Below are 26499 nucleotides of genomic sequence, written 5' to 3'. Positions count from 1 at the left end.
TTCTAAGTTTACGTAAAACGATACGTCTAATTCACGATTATTTCAATGAAAATTATGACCTCGAACTGTTACATAACTATAATATCGTAAAGGACAACCAAATCATGTGTTTCACGTTTCAAATACTCAAAAAAAATTATAAATTAAAAGTTCAACTACGCCGACCATATATTTTTTGTATTTTCTCACTAAATCTAAATATAAACAGGTTCAAGACCATTTTATAGAAATACGTGATCATATTGTAAACCAGGCAATCGCCATAGATCTTACGCGAAAGTCATCTAGAGGAAGACCAAAGAATTCGTGGATGCTGCAGAAAGATAAAATGATTCGAAGCAACGATAGGTCGTGCCTTCGAATCTCCTAGAGGAGACGTTGTATTTGATAGGAGGACCTACAACCTGAAGTGGGAAACCAAGGTCAGGTAGACAGTATCACACACAGCCAGACAATGGTCATCTCTAATGGGCGGGTCGTAAGGGACCTAATGGTCGTGGCACGGATTCCGGGCCGCGCAGGCGACGCACCAAGTGTGTCGACACTTTAATGTGAAAAGGAAAGGAAAACTGTCGTAAGAGTTTAATTGGCTCAGAATACGATGATGACTACCAATTATGCTTGCATATGCGTTCAATTTTAAAAATACGTATACAGGGTGAATTGGACCACCCGTCATTTCGGAAATGGAATGCGGTGCAACGGAAGTAGAAAGAGAAATTACGTAAAAAAAAATCGTAAATATTTTTTCGAAGGTTACATGTTTCCGGTACAAACAGTGTAGTTTACTGAGTGAAATCTGAGATGAAAAGTCAAATATTGTGTGTTTAGTGATATGGCAGTGAATTTCAGTATTGTTCGCATGATGATATAGTGATTGTCCTGACGAAGAGTTGGGTACGTCTCGAAACCGGTAGACAAAAACTTTGTGACTAGTTATATACTTACATTTTTAACTTGAAATTGTAAACGAAAAACACTTGTTTTTACAACTTGAGTTTAATTTCATAATGTCTTACCACAAAGTGAATGCCGAAACAATAATTAAACATTTTTAACATTTTTTATTTATTTATTTTTGCTTTGCTAGGGGAATTACAGCATGCATTAGATCGCCTATGCTGAAAGTTAGATTAAAAGACTCACCTCTCGAATTTCATCATACACGGTGCAGAGGTCATCTTCCAAGAGTCTGTAGGGGTCTATTGGGGAGTATTCTGGCATAGAGCCCGGCTGCTGGGTGCTGCGCACGCTGGTGGCGTAGCCCCGGCTTGGGGGGCCCTGTGCGGGGGCGGAGGCGCATGCTGACGGGACCACGCACGACGTGCCCAACCGCGGGCTGTGGATCTGGAATTCAAACATTCTAAATAAGAAACTGTCAAATCAAAAGTAATTCGTTTTGGGTTGTTGGTAAAAAAAGTTTCGGGTTATCCCGTGGTTAGTGTCGCGGACTCTTGGGTCAGAGTTTCTTGGTTCGAACCCACTCTACCACAATTTGGTACTTATCTCTAATAATGAGCCGCTTAGGTTCACAGAAATACACAATGAAATTGAACTATTTTTGTAAATAATAAAAACACACAAATACTTAACACAAATACTAAAATATCGTCGTAAGCCCTGTACATACCCAAACTTTTATATTCTTCATCTATGTTGAGATGTTAAAAATATTGTAAAAATTAACTCCTAATTGGAGATAATTCAGATTTGCATTTCAATCAACTTAAAATGTAAATAAATTGACTGGTCAAATTATAAGTTCATATTAATTAAAAGTCATGTTTTCTAGCGTTTCTCAGGTTTATAAATATAAATCCAGGATTCGGACCTCACATACAAATGGAAAGGGTCTCTGCTTAATCAAAACTTTCCTCATCCCAACATAAATGGCAGTTCTGAACTCGCACATACTGTGTTACGAGTTAAATCAATGTAAAAGGAGGTGTCATTCGTTGCTACAAACCAATCCACAAAATTAAGACCACAGAGATGGATATTTAACGAGTATATGTATAAACATACATATATAATTAAAATCAATTACGGTAATCAGGAAAGTAAGTAAATTGTACGGAAGAAAAGAAAAGAAATAAGACCATTCTGATAATTAAAGATTAAATTTTGATTAAGTTTATTGGATACACTCAATTAAGCGATGGAATCAAAAGTTTTATTAGTGCAATTATTGTATTTTTCTTACGAAAATCTTTAAGTGGCTAAAATTAAGAGAATTACAATATATATCATAAAGCTACAAGACATTCGTTACGGTAAGTATGTTACGTATGTACGTGTGTACTGAAGGTAGATATGTATGTAATTAAACTACTTTCTTTATTATTGCTAAGTGTATGATTATTTTTAATAAAATTAACTTAATGAAAATTGAAATATTAAAATTATTTTAATTTATGTATTATATGTACGAGTATATATATATATATATATATATATATATATATATATATATATATATATATATATATATATATATATATATATATATATATATATATATATATATATATATATATATATATATATATATATATATATATATATATATATATATATATATATAAATATAAATATATATATATATATATATATATATATATATATATATATATATATATATATATATATATATATATATATATATATATATATATATATATATATATATATATATATATATATATATATATATATATATATATATATATATATATATTCTTCAATGTTTTCTTGACTTAAAGTGTAAAGATGGAAAAAAATAGATATGAAAACTAAAAATAGTGTTTCGATGCATGGATTTTATTTGAGTAGTTAGTTAAAAATTGTAATTAGGTGTTTTAGAAATAATATTTTACATACATCCATAAATATATTTTTAATTTCATGTTATTATAAAAGATATTGATGAATAAAAAAAGGAAATGGAATTATTTCGTTTTATTTTGTTATATATAAATTTACTATTTCTACAACTACTATCACGCCTTTTCCCCGATGGGATAGGCAAAGAGGATAACATACAAACACTCCTCGCTACCTTCAAATCCATACATATAGTCATACACGCCCTTCAATAACGCAGACTTTTGACACCACCAGATTTTAGGTTCTGATTGATCTGATCGTGCCAAGTCTTTTTCGGCCGTCCTCTTTCTGTTCTTCCGCTCATATTCCCACATCTACTTTCTTTGTCATTCTCTCGTTATCCATTCGCTAAATTTACCACAAGGTATTAAATGTCTCTTGCGTACCTAAAATTTTAACACTATGTATATTATGTGGTATGCTCAAAACCATTTATATAAGATTTAAAAATTGATACATCTATCAAATAACGTCAGATCTACATAATGAATACTGAGCACATGATACATTAATATTTGGTGATGAAATTATCATTTTAGCCTACCAGGTGCACAGTGGAAAAAAGGAGGTCTTGAATTTGTAATATCTTTGTACCGTTTACAAATCGATTACTTATCCTTGATCCGTACAAAAACCAACCAGCAATAAAATCTAGGAAATTCCACAAAGATATTTGCAAATGACATAATAGCACATATGGCTGAATAATCATGCCAATTCTACAAAGGTCAAAGCACCTTGGATACAGCCTAATTCACAATCGATCTGGTACGGGCAAATGCGCTGAAAATGTAAAATATGTAATCACAGTCTAGAAGAAGTAACATATGGACTTGAATTATGTTAAACATTGTATAAAAAAGTAGTAACAAAATAATTAAAGACAAACCAAGATAACTGAAAAAAAAATACGAAAAATACTCCTTATGTGTAAACCTTATTATGATTTTTAAAAGAAATTATTTATTTTTCTTTACACCCAATGGCACATTAATAGCTGTATTTACAGTGATGCTTTTTATCGAAAATTAGCGAAGGCAACGCGCTTTGTATATCAGTCTAATATAACAAACCCTTTTTTTAATATATAATGTAATTTTCAGTAAACTAATTCAAGATATCGAACATGGTAGCCAGTATTGATAACTACTGCATTACGGAGGCGAAACAAAATGGACTAATATTAATAAAATCATTTAAAAGTACGGTTATTAGCGTAAAGGTACCCATTTTAAGTGCAAGTAATACGATACGTATAATTCACGATTATTTCAATGAAAAAAATATGACCACGAACTGTTACGTAACTATAATATCGTAAAGGACAACCAAATCATGTGCTTCACGTTTGAAATACTCAAAAAAATATATTCAAAATTAAAATTTCAACTACGCTGACCATGTATTTTTTTTGTATTTTCTCAAAAACCTAAATATAAACAGGTTCCAGGCCATTTTATAGAAATACGTGATCATATTGTAAACCAGGCAATCGCCATAGATCTTAAACGAAAGACATCTAGAGGAAGACCAAAGAATTCATGGATGCTGCAGAAAGAAAACATGATTCGAAGGCACGACCTAGGAGACGTTGTATATGATAGAAGGGCCTACAACCTGAAGACGAGGAGAACTGACTCCAACAGTTAAAAAGACATTAAGTTGGGATGGAGCCAGGAAGAAGAAGATATGCTTTTTTTTTTTAACTAACGATAAAATATATCACATTTCATTAACAGCTGTATAAAAATGTAGAATAAAAGAATAAAAAAATAAATAAAGATTTCAGATTTAAAATCCGGAGAGTTCTCAAAATAGAAATACAAATACGACAGGTGACAATCACGTTATACGCTTTTTATTTTTTTATTAGACGAATACATTACCCAGTTATGGACAACTATATTTCAAACGATAATTATCCGCACTAAAAAATATTAATTAATGAATAAATTCAACGTAATGTACGACAATACGGCATCCCAAAGATAAACTCATATGAAATAATATGTGCTTAAATTAAATACCAAGAGTTTATTGAACTCGTTTTCATAGATATATGGTACGGATTTCAAATTTCATTTTCATGGCCGACAATGGCATTGAAAAACATAAATGAATGTAGGTTACTACAGAATATAGGTTACGGTTGATAAACGTAACTTTTTGCTGAATGAATCAAGCAACGATAAAAAACGTACATAAAAAGTAAACTATAGGATATTTAAATACACACTAGTTTTTATTTTATTTATTTATTTACACTCATACGTTGTAAATGTTCGTATGGAATCAAGTTTTCTGTTGACATTCTTTTGTTAATTTTATTGAAACAATTTTTTTTTGTATTATAAGAAAATGCTTTAAAATATGCTTTACTTTCGAAAAATTTTTTACATATCAGTTAGACTTTTGATTCTCAGTGTTATCATCATACCAAAGTCAAAATCGGGAATCTGCATTTTCCAGTATTATTTTGATGAATGAATCCAAAAATTTAAAATTAAAATTGTATAATTTTAACTTATTAAAAAAAATAGGTGTTGTTTAAATAAATGTGATTTACTTTAAGTCAAACGGTAACTATAGGAAAATCTACTTACAGACTTAAGTAGTAAAAAAAACTTACACTTCCAAAAGAATAACGTGTATTGTAAATACTGAGGATCTACCAATAGCCTTTACCATTAACTAAACTTAAAAATACATAAATTAACTTAATCTTGAACATTTTTATACAAGTTCTGTTAATTACAACACCAAAGATTAAACATAAAAGAAATACTAAGAAGATGCAGAAACTCTTCGATGTAAAACATTAAATGTTCTAGAGACGTATTAAATCCCATAAATATTGTTCTCTTATAATTTTCTAATAAATTAGAATTTGAACGCAAGGCGACGTCTTCTAAGTAAGTCGCCTGCCAGATCCAACATCCATAAATTAGTAAAAAAAAAACTTTGGGTCATGAGAAGTGACTACTTCAAGAGCAAAGCGTAGAATTGATATCCCCTTCCATCGGATTAGGAGTTGGGTGGCCTAGTTTCCTTTTTTCTCGTTCGGAGAGTGGCCTGAATAGGTGACGTCACCCATGTGCTTGACCACGTGGTTCGGCAGTTACGCCACCAGTATCTAGCTGGATACTGCCCAGGGCCTTACGAAATTCGCAAAAGTCACACAACGATGGCCTTAACACTATAAAAAAAAACTAATTGAATAATAACGAAGTAGTTATTTTTCTAAATTTATTTGAGATTTCAATGAAAAATAATATTAATTTGTTTTATTGCTATTACAATAACCGTTAACAAGCAATAAAGAGGTTATTGCAACGTTGAAAAAGAAAAGGTGGTAAATCACTTGAGGCAAAATTCAGCATTAATCAAAAAGACCACACGTCTTTTATTACGTTTAAATTTTTACTGACATTTCTCGGTGACTCTTTTTTATTTCAATAGAAAATAGAAATCTTTGTGTTTTTATTATAAACGAAAATACTTCAATTTTGTACTATTTCTGTGAGCTTAAGCGCCTCATTATTAAAACTTTGTATCAAATTGTGGTAGAGCGGGTACCCAGAAACTGGCTCGAGAGTCTGCGACACTACCACGGGACCACAAACCGACACTGTTGTACGGGAACACAATCCGACATTTTATATAAAAACACCAACTTAACAGTTTTTTTTTCCACAAAAATCTATTAAGTCATTTTTTACAAATAAAAGTGGGAAAAACTCACCCTGTAATGTTGTGAAATTAGACATGTATTGAAACTTGTCAAAAAATCAGATTTACATTTTTATCTGCTTATTAGCTTACAATTAGGACTTTGTACTTGAAAATGAATCAAAGAGGAGCAGAGTGATTTAGTATACATATTCGTATACGTCATTTGTTAAATTTACAGGAAAAAATAAATTTGGACTATCAATTTGTAAGAATAGAGGTTTTTACACATTTCGTAGGAAATGGAAAAAAAAATAAAAATAAAAGTGCAAGAATAATGTACATTTTCAGCAATATATATTTTTTTAAATGTGGTACAAAGAACTTAATAAATATTGTAAAAAAAAAAGAAAATATATGCAAATATATTTCTTAGTAATGATGTATCTTCTTCTTCTTTCCGTACTCAATGGTGAAAAAGGCACTTCATTTTTATAAGTGCAGTATAACCTTAATTATTAATTACATAAAGGCGAGATTTTCAATCCTGCGCTTCAGGTATTAGTCCAAGGAGTATTCCGTAAATGATGAAAAGTTAAATCATGAATAATTATTACTGCTTTGAGAATCGAATCAAGACTTAAATAAAGAAAACTCAAATTTGACATTAAATGGCTTTTATTTTTGGTACTTTTTAATTATCACTTTTTAATCTTACGTGATTACCCGCTCATTTATCCTGCCTACTCACCGAACTATGAATACTTCTGTTTATGTCCGTGTCCATCCCTAAAGATGACAAGGTAGTTGTCGTAACCGGTTAGAAAAAAGAACTTATAATAAAAGTGGTTTAAAATAAAGATTAAGTTTTATTTTATAATGTTTAAAATAATGCTGTTTCGAATATTGAAAGCATTAACTTTGTGGATCATATTGATATATTATTTCGAGAAATAAAAATACTTTGTGTTTTGATCCACTCACATTTTTACTAACCAACTAGTTTCGACAACAACCTGTTGCCCTAAAATAGATTAAACCCTTGTCATACAGTCATAAATTAAACCATGAAGAGGGCAACAGGTTGTTGCCGAAACTAGTTGGTTAATAAAAATGTGAGTGGATCAAAACACAAAGTATTTTTATTTCTCGAAATAATACATAAAATAATGCTGTTTAAATTAATTCCATACATGCCAGATAAAATTTGTCCATGGTAAATACCGGAAAATTATCGTAGACAATAAATTATGATTGTTTGGCGAATAATTTGGGTTCTCCTGGCATTAAATCGAAATGACTCGAATGGCAATGTTTTTATTAACGAGGTAACAAGATAACATGCATAACAATTGCTTCCGCAGGACGATTACGGAATACAGTATTACACACGAAGGACATACTTTACATCTGCGAAAATATCCGTTCGAGATGTTCAATACGTTTCATACAAGAATAATAATAAAAGAATTTAGGAATATCTGCGAATTATTTATTTAAATATGAAAATATAAATAAAACAGTTGTATGAAACCACTTTTTGAGTTTGTTAATGTTAACACGACCAGTTTCGAGGACTACAGTTGTTCTCATTAACAAGTGAAAATAAAAACTAAATACAAATAACCCTAAAGTTTTCAAAACTAATCGTTTTTACATTAATAAACTCAAAAAATGGTCTTATACAACTGTTTTATATTTATATTTAAATCATCATGTCATTCCACAAATTTAATATAAATTCAAACAAATAAATAATATAATTATTTTTTTGTTTAAATTGAATGCTATTAATTCTTTTTTATGTAGTAAATTATAATACACGAAGGCAATATGATCATTCTTGCGCCAAAGGTACCAACCAGTCCAGGGTAATATAAAATAAATATGAGTAATACCTACGACATGGTAGCCAAACGCTGTAACCACCACACTACGGAGGTGGTTACGGCTTGCTTTAATAATTGTAACTGTATTATTACAGTTATAAATATTATTACTTATATATTTAATATTTGTTTGTTTTTTAAACATTTTTTGTTTATTTTTTATCTCATATAAGTCATCTGCCTCCTATATGGATCCAATGGTGCATAGGGCACTGCGCGGTATAAACTTGATCGTTTAATTATATGAAGGTAGCGATAAGACTTTTGATTCTCATATATTTATATTTACGACTTAAAAAAAAAAGGTTTCGTTCTTTACCATGCGTTAACATAAATCCCAATGTACGATAATATTACCATATAAATGGTGCGTTTATATAAATGTACATAAATTTAACAGATGTATAGTATAAAATGTATTTTCTCGTTTGATAAGGCTTTAAACATCATGTTACTTTTAATGACTCCTTCATTGTTTATGCTTTTCGAGTAGAAAACGTATTATACTTGAAATCGTGCACGTGGAGAGATTTCTGGGAAATTAAACACGACCATAACATTTTGAATAATTTATTGACCAATAAAAAGTTAGTGTGACACTAAAAGCTTTAAAAAGGCATTTATATCATATTTCAAAAGAAATCTGCAGGTACCGATAAATAAGGCTTAACAACGCACAGTTTGACAGCGTTACCACAAATGAGTTGACCAATTACGAATGAATTAAAAGACATTTCTCCAAAAAAAGTAAAGTACACCTTTTGAGTGTGTTCAAATATTGTTCACATATCTGGATTATCTCCAATTATGGATGTTATTATTAAAAACACTCAAGTAAGTATTTGTATTTGGACTAAGTATTTGGACACACTCAAAATGTTGTAAATAAATAAACTGGTTAATATATCGCTCACTCCTTTCAAGAACGTCATAAATCAAAAAACTTGATTTTTCAGGAGAACGTTTTTAAAGTTTAAAATTATAGTACATTTTATTAAAAATAAATATCAAACCACTTATTGAACTTTTTACTGTGCAACAGATCTTTTAAGGTTAAACCTGAAGGTTTTTTCTCCATTCTAAAAATATAAAGTATATTCAAAAAAATTAGTAAACAATACCATTTATTCAAAGTGCAAAAACAACACTTTCTGCCCTGAAGCGGGTAAATATTAAGTTAAAAATATGCCTCTTTTGCTGGGATATAGTACATTTTCTGGGCATTTCGAAAACACGCACAACTGAAAATTGACGATTTTTGATTTATGACGTTCTTGAAAGGAGTGAGCGATATTTCAAAAGAAATCTCCGGGTACCGATAAATAAGGCTAAACAACACACAATTTGACAGCGTTACCACAAATGAGTTGACCAATTAGGAATGAATCAAATGACATAAAAAACTTCTTCAAAAAAAGTACAACTTTTTTAGGGGGTCCAAATACTTGTTAACAAATCTGGATTATCTCCAATTATGGGTGTAATTATTAATTACTCCTACAGTTGGAGAAAATCCAGATTTGTGAACAAGTATTTGGACACACTCAAAATGTTGTAAATAAATTAACTGATCAAATTATAAGGTAAAGTAATAAAAATGAAAATGATATTTTCTGGCGTTTCTCATGTATGAAGTTAAAATCTTGGATTCGGAAACGCAAAAAAATGAAAGAGGTTCTGCTCAATAAAAAGCTTCTTTTCATCTTACCAATAGATGTCTCTAGTGAAATTCTAGTGATTTAAGAACAATGTTTAAAAATCGGTTCATATATATATAGAACTTCCAAGAATTTGAGTAGTGTGGTTGTCAATGATGGGTAGAATTGGTGAATGTTACACGTGTGTAAAGTGATCACTTAAACCAGCTTATAACGGTCGACAGCCACGTAAATGCCCAGACTTCCATATTGTTCTTCATCTATGATGAGATTTTAAAAAATAATACGAAAAGTAAAGTACTACATAATTCGATGTAAAATTGAAAAATACAATGCGTTGTATTGAGAGGGGTCATTAGAATTTAAACTGGTTATGTAACAAAGATCAGACTTTTTAAATGATAGGTGAATGAGTATCTCCCGAGATCTTTGGGGCCAGAATGTCTGGCCTAGAATTTTGTAAAGCTTAATACACGCGGACACGCTAAGTCGTTATTATCCACAAAAAGTCGTAAACCAATTAATTATCTTCAAACAGAGCTGTCATAAAAATAGTTTATATGCATGAAATGTACACGAAATAATAATGATAATGCAATGGTGCATAACACAACAAAAAGTTGAAACTCAAATAAATCAAAATAAACTGATTAACAATTAAAATCCGTCTCCGTGGTGTAATGTTAAGCGTGTTTAGCTACCGTGCTGGAGGTCTCGGGTTCGATTCTTAGTGAGGGGGGGGGTAAAGTGAAGTGATTTGACACTCTGATATTTGTTTAATACCGGATTGGTCCCTGAAGCGCAGGAGTGATCACCTTACCTTCATATAAGTAACGATCAAGATAACACTGCGTCAATACGATACAGTCTCCTTGCACTATTGGGTGCAAATAACGGTTAGAAAAAGAATAAGAACAATCAAAATAAACTTCCAGATTTCAAAATGAAAAAACTAATTTGAATGCTCAAATTAATTTGACATATGTATTTATAGAGTGAGTATCCATCTACTAACGTTACGGAAGCTTGCGTCAAATCCGGTTATTTTATTAATGAAATATATTGAAAAAACGCACGTGAAAGTTGACATCGAAAATGAGCGTTAAGAGGCCCCGAATAAACAACATATAAATAATCGTCAATTTTCAGTTGTGCATGTTTTTGGAATGCCATGAAAATGTACTATATCCCAGCAAAAGCGACATATTTTCACTTAATATTTACCCGCTACAGGACAGAGAGTGTTATTTTTGCATTTTGGAGATAAGGTATTGTTTAATTATTTTTTAAAGAAACTAAATATTTTTCAAATGGAGAAAAACATTCAGGTTTTACTTAAAAAAATCAGTTGCACAGTAAAAAGTTCAATAAGTGGCTTGATATTTATTTTTAATACATTTCATTATATTTTTAAACTTTAAAAACGATCTCCCGAAAAATCAAGTTTTTTTTATATATGACGTTGTTGAAAGGAGTGAGCGATATATATATATATATATATATATATATATATATATATATATATATATATATATATATATATATATATATATATATATATATATATATATATATATATATATATATATATATATACATATATATATATATATATATATATATATATATACAATATATATATATATATATATATATATATATATATATATATATATATATATATATATATATATATATATATATATATATATATATATATATATATATATATATACTTCTCCGTATCATTTTCTCTGTCAAAACTGCCCAATAACCGATTTAAAAATGTGGAGTCATTAGAAATAAAAGTCCATAATCAAAGTTCTCTACAGTACGTAGTTACGCGTTATCTTTTCAATGTGAGTCCAGATCAAATTTTAGATATTTATTGATTCAGTCAAGCCAAGTCTTTCATGGCCTTTCATTTACACATGTCAAATATATAGTAGAACGAGGCTATTCGAATCACTTTTGATAAATCGTCTTACATTTTCACTTAAATTTTTTTTCTATACAATTGTGAAGAAAATAATAAGTTGGATCAAGCGTGATTTTGAATGTTTATAATAATTTCCAGTTTCTTGGTATGCAATATCAAAGTCTGTTTCCCCGGTGTACTACTGTAATATGGTGTGAATTTAATCGTACAATCAACCTATACTTTTATTATTATTATCAAAATCATACCGAGAAATAGACAAACTTAAAATATTTATTGAATTGTGGAATAAATTCCGAATCACGCTATAGAGTCACAAAACTAAAATATTACATTAATATTTGAGAGACAAATTTACTAGTACAGTTTTAAACGCGTATTTGCCTAAATGAGTTTTTGCAATAAGCTATTTTTATCTTAGATTCAATTCTAAACCCTTTTATAAGTTATTTAAAGGATTGTATTTTAATTTATTATTAGATTAAAACCAATATTTTTAGCTTTTCCACTTTTTTATTAATTGCAAATGCATAAACATTGTATTTTAATTGCAAATGCATAAACCTTCATCCTTCTTGCGTCTAAAAGCCTAAATAAAACACACGTTATTTATTTATAGATTTGGCGTTTAATTTGTAGAACTCCATTTTAATTTACACATTAAATTTCAAAATCAATCACTGGTTTTACGAGTCTACTAAATTGTATTTTACTGTTGAAAAACGCAAAAAATAGATTTTGTGACAATTGTTTCGCCTTGTTATGGCATTTTCAAACGAATGCATTCGTTCATTAACCGATAAGCACAAATACCATTGAATGAAAACGCATAATGGAATTCCTGAAGCAAACAAGGTATCTGCAATGCATTTGTGGTACACCTAACCGATTATGAAACAAGCATGCGCACTGCACTTAACAAAAGCGAGACGAGGATTAGTCATAAACTGTTCGCACTCTTCTTATAACATTCTAAATATTGAGTAATAACAGTGTTAATGTCATAATTCCTAAACGCAAACTTGCACCATAGTACAATGCTCATGTACGAGTATTTAACGACATCTTACACAAATTTAATGTGACTATTTAATTATTTTTGCACACAAAATATAGTGCAGAATCCAGATGACAACATTTTTCGCGCTTAATTCAGAAAAACGACAAAGTGAAATTTTAATATTTCTACATTTAGCCGCACAAGCAGAATAACCGTTCGTAGGAAAATAAAACATTATGGACGAATTATGTTTCGGTGAATTCTGAAATACTAGGAAGTGTTTGATTTATTTTGTCACTTTTGTAAGACAACTATATCACAACATTAACTAGAAAAAAGATAAAAGAAAATGTTGTGAGCTATTAGTTTTTCAGTATATTCTTGTTTGGACTATGAAGAAAATCCAGTAAAACGTAAAAATGCGTACATTTAAATTAGTTCAAAAGAGTACCAAAATATATGCATAATAAGATTTTAATTTCAATGAGAGAAAAATACGGTATAGGTATTCAATAAACATATAAAGCTGTCCGTTGTCGACTGTAGTCTTCATTTTATTCCACGTCCATTAAAAAAATCAATCCATCGTGGAGTATGACAAAATTTTGCAATAAGTAAAAAGGTTCAGATTGATAAAAGACAAATATATCGTTATCTGTCAATCTATTTTTACCCGCAATACATCTGACTTCAAGCGGTTTTGAATTGTGAATTAACGATTTCGAACTGGTACTTTAGTAAAAGGTAGCAAGATCAATATCGCACAACATAAGTGATTACGAAAAAACTTAGACCGATTATTTATTTAGTACAATCTGTAGTTTTGCAGAGTTTCGCAAATTAATAGATCGCGTAAAGTATTTCCAGCAATATATATTTTTTTTATATTCGTATAACAATGGAGATTGCAAAAATAATTTTTATATAAATTAAACGACGAATTACATATAAAACTATGTTTCAATCTAAATAACATCTAAACATTATTGAAATGAAAAATCGTATAAACGTATGAAATACTAAAATAAAAATGTTTAATGATTTTCTCCCAGGTTTGGAAATAAGTACCTAAGCAAAAACGCACAGGCAAACTTTAAAAAAATCGTCAATAAAATTAAAATAATAAAAAAGTAAAAAAAACGTTATTGAATATTTCTTGCGACTATTAGGAAAGCAGCAGCCGAAGAGGTGTCAACCGTCCACTCAACTGTGCCAAGGCGTATTGTTTCCCAAACAGATTCAATCGATCGTAATGCTCGTCATTAACAATACACAATAAAATACGCGTTAATATAATAATTATCGCCTGTCCAATAATTTTAACCTGGGATAGCCCTCGTTGGGAGCGTATTGCGTGTCTCGTACACGAGCCGGCCCTACGCTGAGGCTAGTGCAAGTTTGAGCAAATGGGAAGGCCTTAGAAATTAGCACGCAATAATTGCGGGTCGCAGATTGCCGGTTAGCATTTAATAATTGCGGAGGAAGGAGCAGCGGTGGCCAGCCGAGTGTGAGCAGGCTAATGACGGCTCGTGTCGCAACGAACATGATGATAATGTTTTAAACATGTCATTTATTTCAATTTGAATTATTAAAAAATAAATAGGCATAGAAATATGCACGGTAAGCGTATTCGTAAAGTATACCTAGGTACAGTATAGCACCGTGGTTAACATTGCAATTTCTCCTCATTCTTTTTTCCTTTTTCTACTTCTTCTTCTTCTTCTTCTTCTTCTTCTGCTTCTTTTTCTTCTTACTCTTCTTCTTCTTCTTCTGCTTCTTCTTCTTCTTCTTCTTCTTCTTCTTCTTCTTCTTCTTCTTCTTCTTCTTCTTCTTCTTCATCTTATTCTTCTACTTCTACTTCTTCTTCTTATTTTTCTTATTATTTTTCTCCTTCTTGGTGTATTTTCAAAGGGGACTAGCCTCCTGCGATGTCCATTCCCAGCTGTCAATCCATCTCTTTGGTGGTCTTTCCGGGAGTCGTCTACCTTAGGGTTGACCGTGCAGTACGATGTGGGGGGGGGGAGGGGGGAGTCTGTATGGTTCCATTCTCCTCACATGCGCATACCATTGTTTTCTTCGTTCCCACATAACGGTCCCCATCAAACATTTTGCTACGATTTTTTTTTTAATATTAATAAATGAGGGAATATTTGAAGAAAAAATAAATAAAATGACTTAATTTAATAACAATATAGATCCGCTACGATATTAATCAAAGTTTTATTTTATATCAAATAAAAGCTCTTGTTAACAGGTAGATATCGAATAAGCAGAGAAATTTTTACAGCATAATTTCGGACGCATTGCAAGTAGCAAGGTCAATGGCACGGAGTAGCTAGATATATATATATATATATATATATATATATATATATATATATATATATATATATATATATATATATATATATATATATATATATATATATATATATATATATATCATATGTTCGTCAATAGGTGTGTATCTAGCACTTTGTTCTACCATTCCTTGTGTCCGGGTTCAATCTCGGTAGTTTTAATCCAAAGCGAAACCAGGAGAAGGAAAAATATGGATAAAATTATTTTTAATATAAATTAAATTTGACAGGTTATATGCTGAAGTTAGTTTACATAATAATTAACTGTTAGATTGGGCACAAAGCAACTGGTTGCACCAGCGGCCGGCCGGGTGAAAATGGACACATCGTGAAAAACTTGACCTCAAAGCGACAACCACATTAGGCCGGCTCAGGGGAAAACAACTGCGTCTACTTTTTTAAACATGAATATTCTTAAATACTAAAAAAAAACTTAGTGACCAGCACGCCGCTTCCCGCAGGGGTAGACAGAGAGAATAGAACGCTACACCAATCTGTCTTTGGCACAATCATTGCCTCTACCTCAATTACCATATACACCTTCTCATACATACACGCCGACTCCTGACCTGACCACTTTCAAGTACTAGAAATACTTAATAATGCCAAGTTTTCCTCGGTCTTCCTCATACATACCTGATGATTATTCCGACTTATGACTCATGACTTATACAATCTAATTTAATACATTTCCGCCTTATTCTTTGTATCCTGTACATTTTGTAAAAATAAATCATAATATTCCCGTTTTATCGCTATCTAATCCGGATACACGTAATATTATAAAGGTAAGGAAGAATAACTATTTATTTGATTTATCAGAATATGTATTTTATTTCATCCTTAGTGGTATAAGTAACATATTATATGTTACTCATAGTAACATATTATGTGAGTATGTATTAAAAAAGAAACATATAAATATAAAAAGTGTAAATTATACGATGGTTTTTATTATTATTTTCAGTAAATGTTTCGCTAAAAGCATATGTGACCAAAAAGCATAAAAGCTGTATATTAGACAAATGATATAAATTTATTGATAATAAAAATAATACAAAAAATATCGAATTGATTGCAGCCCAGGATTGACAACTCCGAAACGGATTCTAGCACATGAGCATGCCGTTCATCAATTGTATCAAGGTTCGGATTCTTCATACTAAACTGAGAGCGGACGAATGTTTCAAATAGGACATTTTTCCTCTGTGCCTCCGTCGAACGTAAAACGTTCCACCCAACTACGAGAGGGGGAAATTTCGCAAGAGAATCGAAAGGTTGCTCACTATGGGCGCACCTGCCTTCACCAGTAGGGCTGAGATGAATTAAACAACGATGGCAAAACCCACCTCCGGCTCCGGACAACCGGTTTGTATCAGATACTGTACGAAGATCCACAGATTGACGCGTCAACGCGGTGTTTTAATTCCGATCGTTTCGTAATAATCGAGGAGCAGCGATAATGTTACCGCGATCACGTGAAAAAATGAATGGGATAAAATAAAAGATTGATATTTTTTTTACCACCACACAACGAGGCAGTAGTAACGTTGTTATAAATAAGAGTAACTTATGGGCTATTGCTTATAAAATTATCGAGAAAAATATCAAAAAGCTAATAAATCATCGTTGGGTAAGATACATTCAGAAAATTAATGAACAATGTTTAGTTTTATCAATAGAGCAATCAAACTAACCCGAATTACAAGGCTTTAAATGTAATATTTTTTCAGAAATAATTAGGCAATTTTTTAAATTAAATATAATCCAATCACTTGTTTGATTAACCTGTTAAATATACGTGCGATAAAATAAGCTAAAATAACGTAAGCAGCAGTTATACTATTAATATACTTGAAATCTTTTTATTTTCAAAGAAAGAAATCATCAAAATTAAATATGAATTGAATTTCTTAAAACTTGTCTTGGGCTTTTTGGCACCTCATCGGCAAGTCCCTGAGGTGCCAAAAATGTATCCTCATTAATATTTAGAAACACGTATGATAAAATCAAAGATAATATTTTATTCGTCAAAATACTGTTTGCATTTAAACACAAAACATGAAATACAACGGTAATTCGATATTTTACATAACCTTTAGTAAAAACAAGGTTAAAATTATCATTATTTCCGTAATAACTCATTCTAAGATGTCAAAGAACTGCAATGTCACTAAACTTCACTTACCTTGAACGAGCTATTAAACTAATTAATGTTAGAGTGAAAATATGTAAAGCAAATCGATTGTCCGTATGCGTTTTAATCTCAAGTTTTTAGTATGCGCAGAATTCCAATAACTAAAGCAGAATATATATTTTTATATCATAATTGGACTTGTTTTCAAATTTATCGCGTTATTAATGTTAATAAAATTATTTTGACTAACTTCAAGTAATTTCATAACTTTAATGTGTTACACGTTATTGGATAATCGCAGCAAAATAAGAATGGAAACATGATTAACTTTTTAACAAAAATTTTCATTAAAATGTTTTGAAAACACATTGTCAAAACTTTCTATGTTCATAACAAAACAAACTCAGTTTGTATTTTGTTGTTGATGAGAACATCTGTAGTTCTCAAAACTAGTCGTGTTTACATTCATCGACCCTAAAAGTGGTCTTTCACAGTGTGTTATATTTTTAAATATTTAAATCATCATTTATTACACAAAGTTAATACCGAATCAATAAATAATATTGCATACTAGTTTGTTAATACTCCTCCCCCTAACTTTCCCCTCTCTTTATTTATAGAACAATTTTACATTTTATATTTTAGTTATTATACAGACCTGAATGATGGAAGTTTAACTTCTGAAACATGTAGTCTATAATAAAACTCATGTGGTAAAAAACAAGTGTTTTCTTTAATCATTGCGAATACTCGTTTAAAGGGAAATATGTTGTTGCATCACATACTTGTAAGTTTGTTAAAATAAATAAATGAAGAATGAGAATGAGGGCAGTTTTCATATTAAAAGAAATATCTTTTATCTGAAATGCAGAAATTAAAAAAGAATGCCAATCCAAATTTTCTATTTAAAATAAATCATTATAAAATAAAAACAATTTAAAAAGAAAACCTTTTTTAAATTTTAAAAACTTATTTATTTTCGATGTTTTTGAAAGAAACATTTTCACATATTCAGCAACAATATCTCACTAAGCATATAGCGCAAGTTTTGTTGGTACAGAGATAAGAAATACATAAAGTTTATTAAAAATATGTTATACCGTTGTTTTAAACTAAATCAACTCAAATGATTACTGAGTGGTGAAATGATTGATGACTTCAACTATAAAAATAAAATTAATGACGCTTTCTTAAAAAAAAATTAGAAATCAAATCGATATTTCAGAATATGCATACCAACATCATAGAAGAAATACATGAATGAGGTAATTTCATAACTTTTATGTGTTACACGTTATTGGATAATCGCAGCAAAATTCGGCATTGAACTCAACTAAACAATAAAAATACCGTCACCAAAATGCGAAGAACCGCTTATTGCAAATCCTATCGTAAAAAATGTTGTTAAATGAAGAAAAGATAGCATTTGATGACGTAGAGTTGAAGTCGATAGTAATACATAAACTAATATTAATAATTTTCAATTCGGCATTAGGAAACGCTCGGATAAAATCCTGAATCCAAGCGTCAAGCAGGTTATCTAGAATCTGTGCTAATAAACGTAATGTCTCATCATTGTCTTCTAATATATTGTGCATATCAAGTAGGCATTTGGTAATACATTTATTATATACATATAATATTCCACTGGAGGTCACTGTTGTCAAAAAGCTCTTTTCTTTTTAAAGCCATATAATTATTTCGAAAAAAACTCATTTATTCAATACAAAAAACGGTGTTTAAACAAAAACAAATACGTAATATGTAAGAAAGAGAAAATTATGTTGCGACTTATCGAATACTAGGCCTTAAGGTGACAACAAATATAAACTGAAAAAAAAATAAGCGAAAAAAACGAATACCATCCCAAGTGTAACTGGCGGGTAAAACCATTAAAAATCCTTAACATAAAATACCACTTTAAAGGATATAAAGTACGAACCTGTGACGTCAAACGTCTGAATTTCAAGATAAGTTTTTTTTACACTGGACAAATAGAATGAAAATTTAAAGAGCATCGCAATAAAATATATCTTTTATATTGAAAAATATATATAAAATAAAACAAGCAGATGTTAAAACTGAAACGTGCTTTGGCTGATTATTATTTGCATTTTATTTTACAGTGAAGACTTTAAAAGTTTAAATCTTACATTAGTGAGAAACATGCGGGAAAAAATATATTAAAATATTTGAATTTTAATTTATCTAACTTCCATATTTCGCTCTATAATTGGTTCTGTAGACAATATAATAAAAAGTATGTAGTATTTTCTGTATGCATTTTTTATTTTACATACAGTTTCTGATACTTTAACAAGATAACTTAGAATACTCAAAGTACAATAAAGCTGAAAAATTATATTTTAACATAAAGCACTAGAAATAATCAAATAGGCAATATCTAACCTTGTCATTATATTGTCTTAAAGTCTTTCATGAGACAAATGTACGGTAAAACAATATTTGATTGCCGATCGTAAAACGATATATGACATGTGAAATAAGGAAAGAATGCAAGGCGGAGATAAGTATTATGGATAAAATTAAGAAAGGGGTGTTGAGAAGGATAGGACATATGGAACGAATGAGTGAAGAAAGAACAGTAAAACAAATTTATGATGAATGTGATTACAAATGGAAGCAAAGGAAGACCAAAGAAAACTGGGAATGCTCGAGTATTTTAAATACTTGGTCAGGTGAGGAGTCGGAATCATCGGCGGGTATGTTTGAGGAGATGCATGAATGTGGAAGAGGCGAAGATTGTTTGCAAATATAGTGGTTTGATGCTCTATTCTCTCTGCCTACCCTTGCGAAAAGGGATATGATGGTTATTTATTTATTTAAACTTCATGTGCATAAAATAAATAAGTACATTGGCATGCTTATGGCTAAAAAGCAATATCTTCCAACCAACCAAAAATTTAGTTAGTAGATCATTAAATTCCGAATACCTAATCATTTGTTCATGTACGTCTTTAAATTTCTAAAAGCGTCCGTATTCACAATGAATAAGCTGTTTGTAAGAAACAATTGAATTTTGTACCTTATGAAGCATAGTTTAATTTCACTTTTAATTTTTACTTCTAAATTTTATTTTTATTTTTCTTCATTACTTTTGATTGTGATTAACCCTTTTTTTACAACCAAATTTCTATTCTTTATATATGTGTTTAATCTGCACCTTTATTGTTTCTGTAAGCTTGTTGTGTTCTCATCTAATTGATGAAAAACATTAAAACTATTTGTATTGCACTGTATTTCGTTTATTGTAATATGTTTTTCATTGTTTGTGAACCATAAATAAATTAAAAATAAAATAGAACACAATGAGATTAAAACATCGACAAATTTTCAAAACCCACTATCATTATGTTTGGTCGGTCGTTTTCAATTGCGGAAGTAAATGATGTGACGTCACATTTGACAGAAGTTTTCTAAAACAGGTTTGGCGATTGAAAAAAGGTGTTAATCAAAACTGACCACGACACCTGACTATACCGCCATAAGACACATTGAATAAATATTGATTTGTATATCGTACACTGAATAGTTAAGTACTCGCCAGACAATTTTCAAATGCAAATTCAGAATTTATATTCAGAATATTGTCTGTATTGTGAACGGAGAAGAAATCATCTCGAGTGTGATTATTTCATGGGTAATTTCGCAATCCGGTATCTGACACGAACGAGAATATCAAATTTAATTCATCAGCATTATACGGCATCATATCGTACCGGTCCTTTAAAAAATATTTTTTTACATAATTTATAAAATTTACAACATTCCCAGCAGCTACACCGATTTCGCATAATCGTTATTATATTTAAATAAATTAAGTCAACTAAAAAATAACGATACTGTTAACGATAAATAAATATGTATTTTCTTTTTTAATCCAGTGATAAAAAATCGTTACAAATGTCACGAGATATGTGTGATTTGATCTTTGTACGTATTGAAAGCTGGATGTTGTTATCTTATTTTATGGAAAATGATATGCAAAAATATGGGATTTTTATATTTTTAGATAAAAAAAATCATGAGAAATCGTTACTACCTTCATAAAGATTGAAGGGATGAAATAAAATCTTTAACCGTTTTACAAATTTTGATGTTTTTCAACTATTTTTTTTTAATAATAAAAATATTTGTTTTTTCCCGATGCAATAATAAAACCATGGTCTAACTATGTAGATACATATTTCGAATGTGTCAAGATTTTTATTCACAAATTCTGAGTTTTCTCCTCTTAGGAGTTATTCAAATCAAGATTTTTTGATATCTCAACATTGATTAAACCAGCCAATGAAAGGTCAAAACACTGTAATGCCCTGACTTCCACATTCCTTATTCAAGTAAACTTCTTCATCTATGTTGAGATATCAACAAAAAATCTTGAAGTACAAGCATTACCAGTCATATAATCGTAGGGGTTGATTAATTAACTATATAAATATAACTATTAAGATTCTGTTGAAAAACCTAATGTATTATATTATTATATGGTATATTACACTCAGGAGTCAAATCCAGTGTTTGAATATGAACAAATAAAAATACATGCAAACAATACTACCCTTCAACACCGGTTAAACGTGCAATTGCACGTTTAACCTCGGCTCGTAACGCATGTCTGTATTGAAAACTATAGTGCATGTTGGTCTTCGGGTCGACCGAAAATCGCATGTGTTAGACATTTTGTGTAGTTTTGAGTGTGTAAATGGTGCTATGGTGGTGAAGGGTAGTATTGTTTGCATGCTGTGTTAGTGATTGTCCTGACGAAGAGACGGGTACGTCTCGAAACCGGTAGACGTAAAAATCTCGGTGAGTGGTTATATACTAATTTTATTAACATTTTTGTAAAAAAAAAATAAGTAAAAATGACTAACCACAAAGTAAATGCTTTAAATATTAATAATATTGAGAATAAATAAAAATACATGATATAGATATGTGTACATTGTACATTGTACATCGTACATTGTACATACAAAAAAATAGTGTTTAAGTGATTGTTAGGGCAGTAAAAAAAGTACAATAATAATTTTTAAAAATCCTTCATATCTATTTTTTACAAAAGTTTAATTGCAAATTTCGTTATTTAGGTGAAAATTATGAAATTGGCGGATTCACGCGTGGTCAGGTAATTTTGTCCTTGATGGTACTTTTTCAGGCATAATTTCGTACCGGTACACCCTATCATTGAAATTCAAGGTCCCCCACATCTCGCGGCTCGACAAATTTCAAGTTTTCTAATCACAGACGTTTTGATAGATCAACAAAAAGATGTTTATAGAATACCTAATTGCAACAGGTGGACACCCAACTCTACGGGACAATTATTTATTCACTGTGAAGTGACTCGAACAGGTGTGGATTCTTCTAAAATCAGTATATTAAATTTACCTATCTCGATTACCTATAACATTAGGAGGTATGTACCCTTATATGGTAAATACGGGGACCGATCTATCAACTATGGATTTAAGACAAAAAGGATCTCTATCGGTCTACAAATTAATGTAAGAAAATTACCTTCCATAAACCTATGGACAGTAAATATTGTAGGATTACAGCAATTGGCTTTCAACTATACCAAAAAAGAATGTTCTTCTACTACTACTACTACCATCGTGTTTCCCCGCAGTGGTAGGCAGAAAGGATGGAACGCCACACTCTTCTGTCATGACATATACTCCTCGTCTTCTTCACATCCATACATCTAGTCATACATGCCCTCCGATTACGCAGACTTTTGCCACCACCAGATTTTAGGTTGTGATTGATCTGATCGTGCCAAGTCTTTTTCGGTCGTCCTCATTCTGTATTTCCGCTCACATTCGCCACATCTTAGTCATTCTCTCGTTAATACATATCGCATTGGGATTTATTTCAAAACTATATGTGACCATAAACAGAAAGAGATGTAAATATTAGATAATAACACAAACAAAACCAAAAAAGGCATAGTTTTTTTTAATTAAAAATCACGGAGTCTGACTGCCGGCTCAAAGAAAAAAGACTTTTCGCGTTATTCCTTTAGAAAAAGTGCATAAAAGGTGTTACATCCCATTATTTTTTTATCTCAATCATAAAATAAAATAATGAAAATGTTATTAACAATGTATGTTATAAAATGCAGTTTTTTCTTGTTCTTTATTCATCACTATTGTTCTAAATTTCTTGTACAAAAGGTGTGTACGTTGGCGAACTTACATCTACGAAGAAATGTTTTCCAATAAAAAACAGCAACAGTGTCGTATAATAAATATTATTATACGACACTGTTGTACAGAAATTTTCAAGTTCAAAGAGTAGTGCTTAGTACATTTATTTTCCAATATACGCTATAGATCTTTCTTTGCATAGAATATCATTTTTCTATTATTCTAATATATTATTCGCCTTATTAAACACCACTGATTACAATTGTCAGAAAATTGTCACCTAGCTTATATAAATAACATTCATTGTATTGTAGACCCTGAATATAATATATAGTAATAAAAACAAGGATATGGCCGACGTCTTAAGCCTCCTTAATATCTAAAGTCATACATTATAAATTTACTCACATAGGCTTTTATCAAAAGATGACTAATACCAAAACTTTAATCATAAAATTAATTTTATGTGATGTAAGGTGAGGTGGCAATTATAAACTAGCTAACAATTATAAAGATGGGCATTATCAAACGATGATGATTCATTTATACCAGCTGTGGAATGTATCGAATATAAACGGTGTATTTTTAGATGTATGCATCCTGTTCCAAAAGTTTTCCACAAAAACGCAATGTGAGCTTTTTACGATCGGACTGTGAATCGTTTTAAAATACTGGATGAATAATTTTTATTATTGTTTATTATTAATTTATTATTTCGGCATTTACTTTGTGGTAAGACATGTTAAAATTATTAAATTAAACACTTGTTTTTTTACCATTTGAGTTTATTTATGACTACTTGTTTCGGAAGCTAAGCTTACATCTTCAGGTCTTAATAATTACTAAAACATAATTAATAAAAAAAAAACTCTCCGCCTCCGTAGTGTAATAATGGTCAGCACGCTCGGCTACCGTTCTGGAGGTCCCGGGTTCGATTCCCAAGGGGGGTAAAATAAATATAAGTGATTTTTTCACTGTAATATTTATTCAATATTATTACCCTGGACTGGGTACCTGAAGCGGAGGGCTGATCACCTTTCCTTCATGTGTAAACGATCAAGATAACACTGCGTTTATATGACGCAGTGCCCTATGCACCATTGGGGTGCGGATAAGGGTTTTATTATTTATTATTATTATAAAAAAAAACTGTTCTATAAATAAGAGGATGGGTAGGTTAAGGGGAGGGGTAGTTAGTCAAGGAGGCTGAGTTTGACTAGAAAAAAAACAAGTGTTTTATTCAATAATATATTATTCACATTATCATTATTAACATTTTTGACATCTCAACATAGACGAAGAAGAATATGGAAGTCTGCGCATTTACGGGGCTTACGACCATCACAGGCTGATTTAACTGATCACTTTACACACGTGCAACATTCACCAATTCTACCCATGATTGACAACCATACTACTCAAATTATTGGAATTTCTAAATATATTGTTCAAGTTCGAAACATAGTGCTTGAATCACGAGAATTTCACTAGAGGCATCTATGGTGAGATGAAAGAAGCTTTTATTTGAGCAGAAACTCTTAAATTTGTATGTGAGGTCCGATTCCTGGATTATAATCATATACGTGGGAAACGCTAGAAAACATCCTTTTCATTTTATTATTTTAGCTTAAAATTTGACCAGTTTATTTATTTACAACATATTGAGTGTATCCAAATACTTGTTTACAAATCTGGATTATCTCCAATCAAAGTAGTTATTATTCATTTTATTTATCAAAAAATAGCTACTATAATTGGAGATAATACAGATTTGTGAACAAGCATTTAGACAAACTGAAAATGATGTAATATTATTATAACATAATAGTTATTTTTTTTATATTTTTGACATCTCGACATGAACTGTAAATTCCCAGACTTCCATATTCTTATATTATTTTGAGCAATAAAAAGACTTTGTTTTTTATCCACTCACATTTCGCAAAATAATATATCAATATGATCCACAAAGTCAATGCTTTCAATATTCAAAATATTCCATATTCTACTTCATCTTTGTCGAGATTTCTTAATTCTGCCGAAAATGCTATAACAGAATTTATTGGACAAAACCGATACTAATAATAGAATTTACTGTACAAATCCGGACACCGGGCTCGCCGTGTTGTAAGCAGGAGCGGCACATTCATAAAGATTGTTTAATCTCGGAATCAAACAGGTTTTCTCTAATTTGAATATAATATTCCGTTCGTCCACAGAATCACCTTCGATTCTTGGTTTTCTCAATCAAAGGTTTTCGAGAATCGAATTGCCGCCTGTGCGTATCGAACCGAGCGTGACAAAACTACAAAGTGATCGTCCTATGTTCAGATTTATCACGTATACTTGCGGGAGACAATTTTTTATACGTGTTTAAATTTACTCAAGACGGGGAAACCTTGTGGACATTCGATAAAACATCAAATAAATCGAGACATCACACGCTCGCGGGTATTACCGCGTGAACACCTGTTAATTAATGAGATATTCCGATATTCCGATATTCTTAAACGATATTCAGAAACGCCGACGTCAGAGGTTTTATTTCCTTTTTTTTTAATTTAAGTTTCGCATGGTAAATACCATTATTTATTAAAATCTATCGTGACACACGTTTTGATGCATTTCGCATTTTTGAAAAGCGTATTTTATTTTATTTCTCATTGGAGTCTTTACTTTACTAATTCACTTGACTTGACTCGACTTGGTAAATACCACTATTTCTTAAAATCTTTTGTGACACGTGTTTCGATGCATTCCGCATAATTTTCAAAAACCGTGTTTTATT

General features: G+C 30.6%; 1 protein-coding gene across 1 annotated transcript in view; it reads right to left on the bottom strand.

Moving 5' to 3' along the window:
- Window positions 1-26499, bottom strand: part of LOC148312015 (all trans-polyprenyl-diphosphate synthase PDSS1-like) — a gene marked incomplete at its 3' end in the record, with an annotated part of 92059 nt that overhangs the window by 27658 nt on the left and 37902 nt on the right. The window contains exon 2 of the mRNA XM_088277967.1: window positions 1147-1347. Coding sequence (XP_088134093.1) covers window positions 1147-1347 — 201 coding nt within the window. The remainder of the gene's footprint in view (window positions 1-1146; window positions 1348-26499) is intronic.

Source organism: Brachycentrus maculatus, unplaced genomic scaffold (genome assembly GCF_059751285.1).
Source record: "Brachycentrus maculatus isolate JH-2025_06_01 unplaced genomic scaffold, ASM5975128v1 h1tg000051l, whole genome shotgun sequence".
In the NCBI taxonomy this organism is placed as follows: domain Eukaryota; kingdom Metazoa; phylum Arthropoda; class Insecta; order Trichoptera; family Brachycentridae; genus Brachycentrus; species Brachycentrus maculatus.
This window is presented reverse-complemented; position numbering and strand designations above follow the sequence as displayed.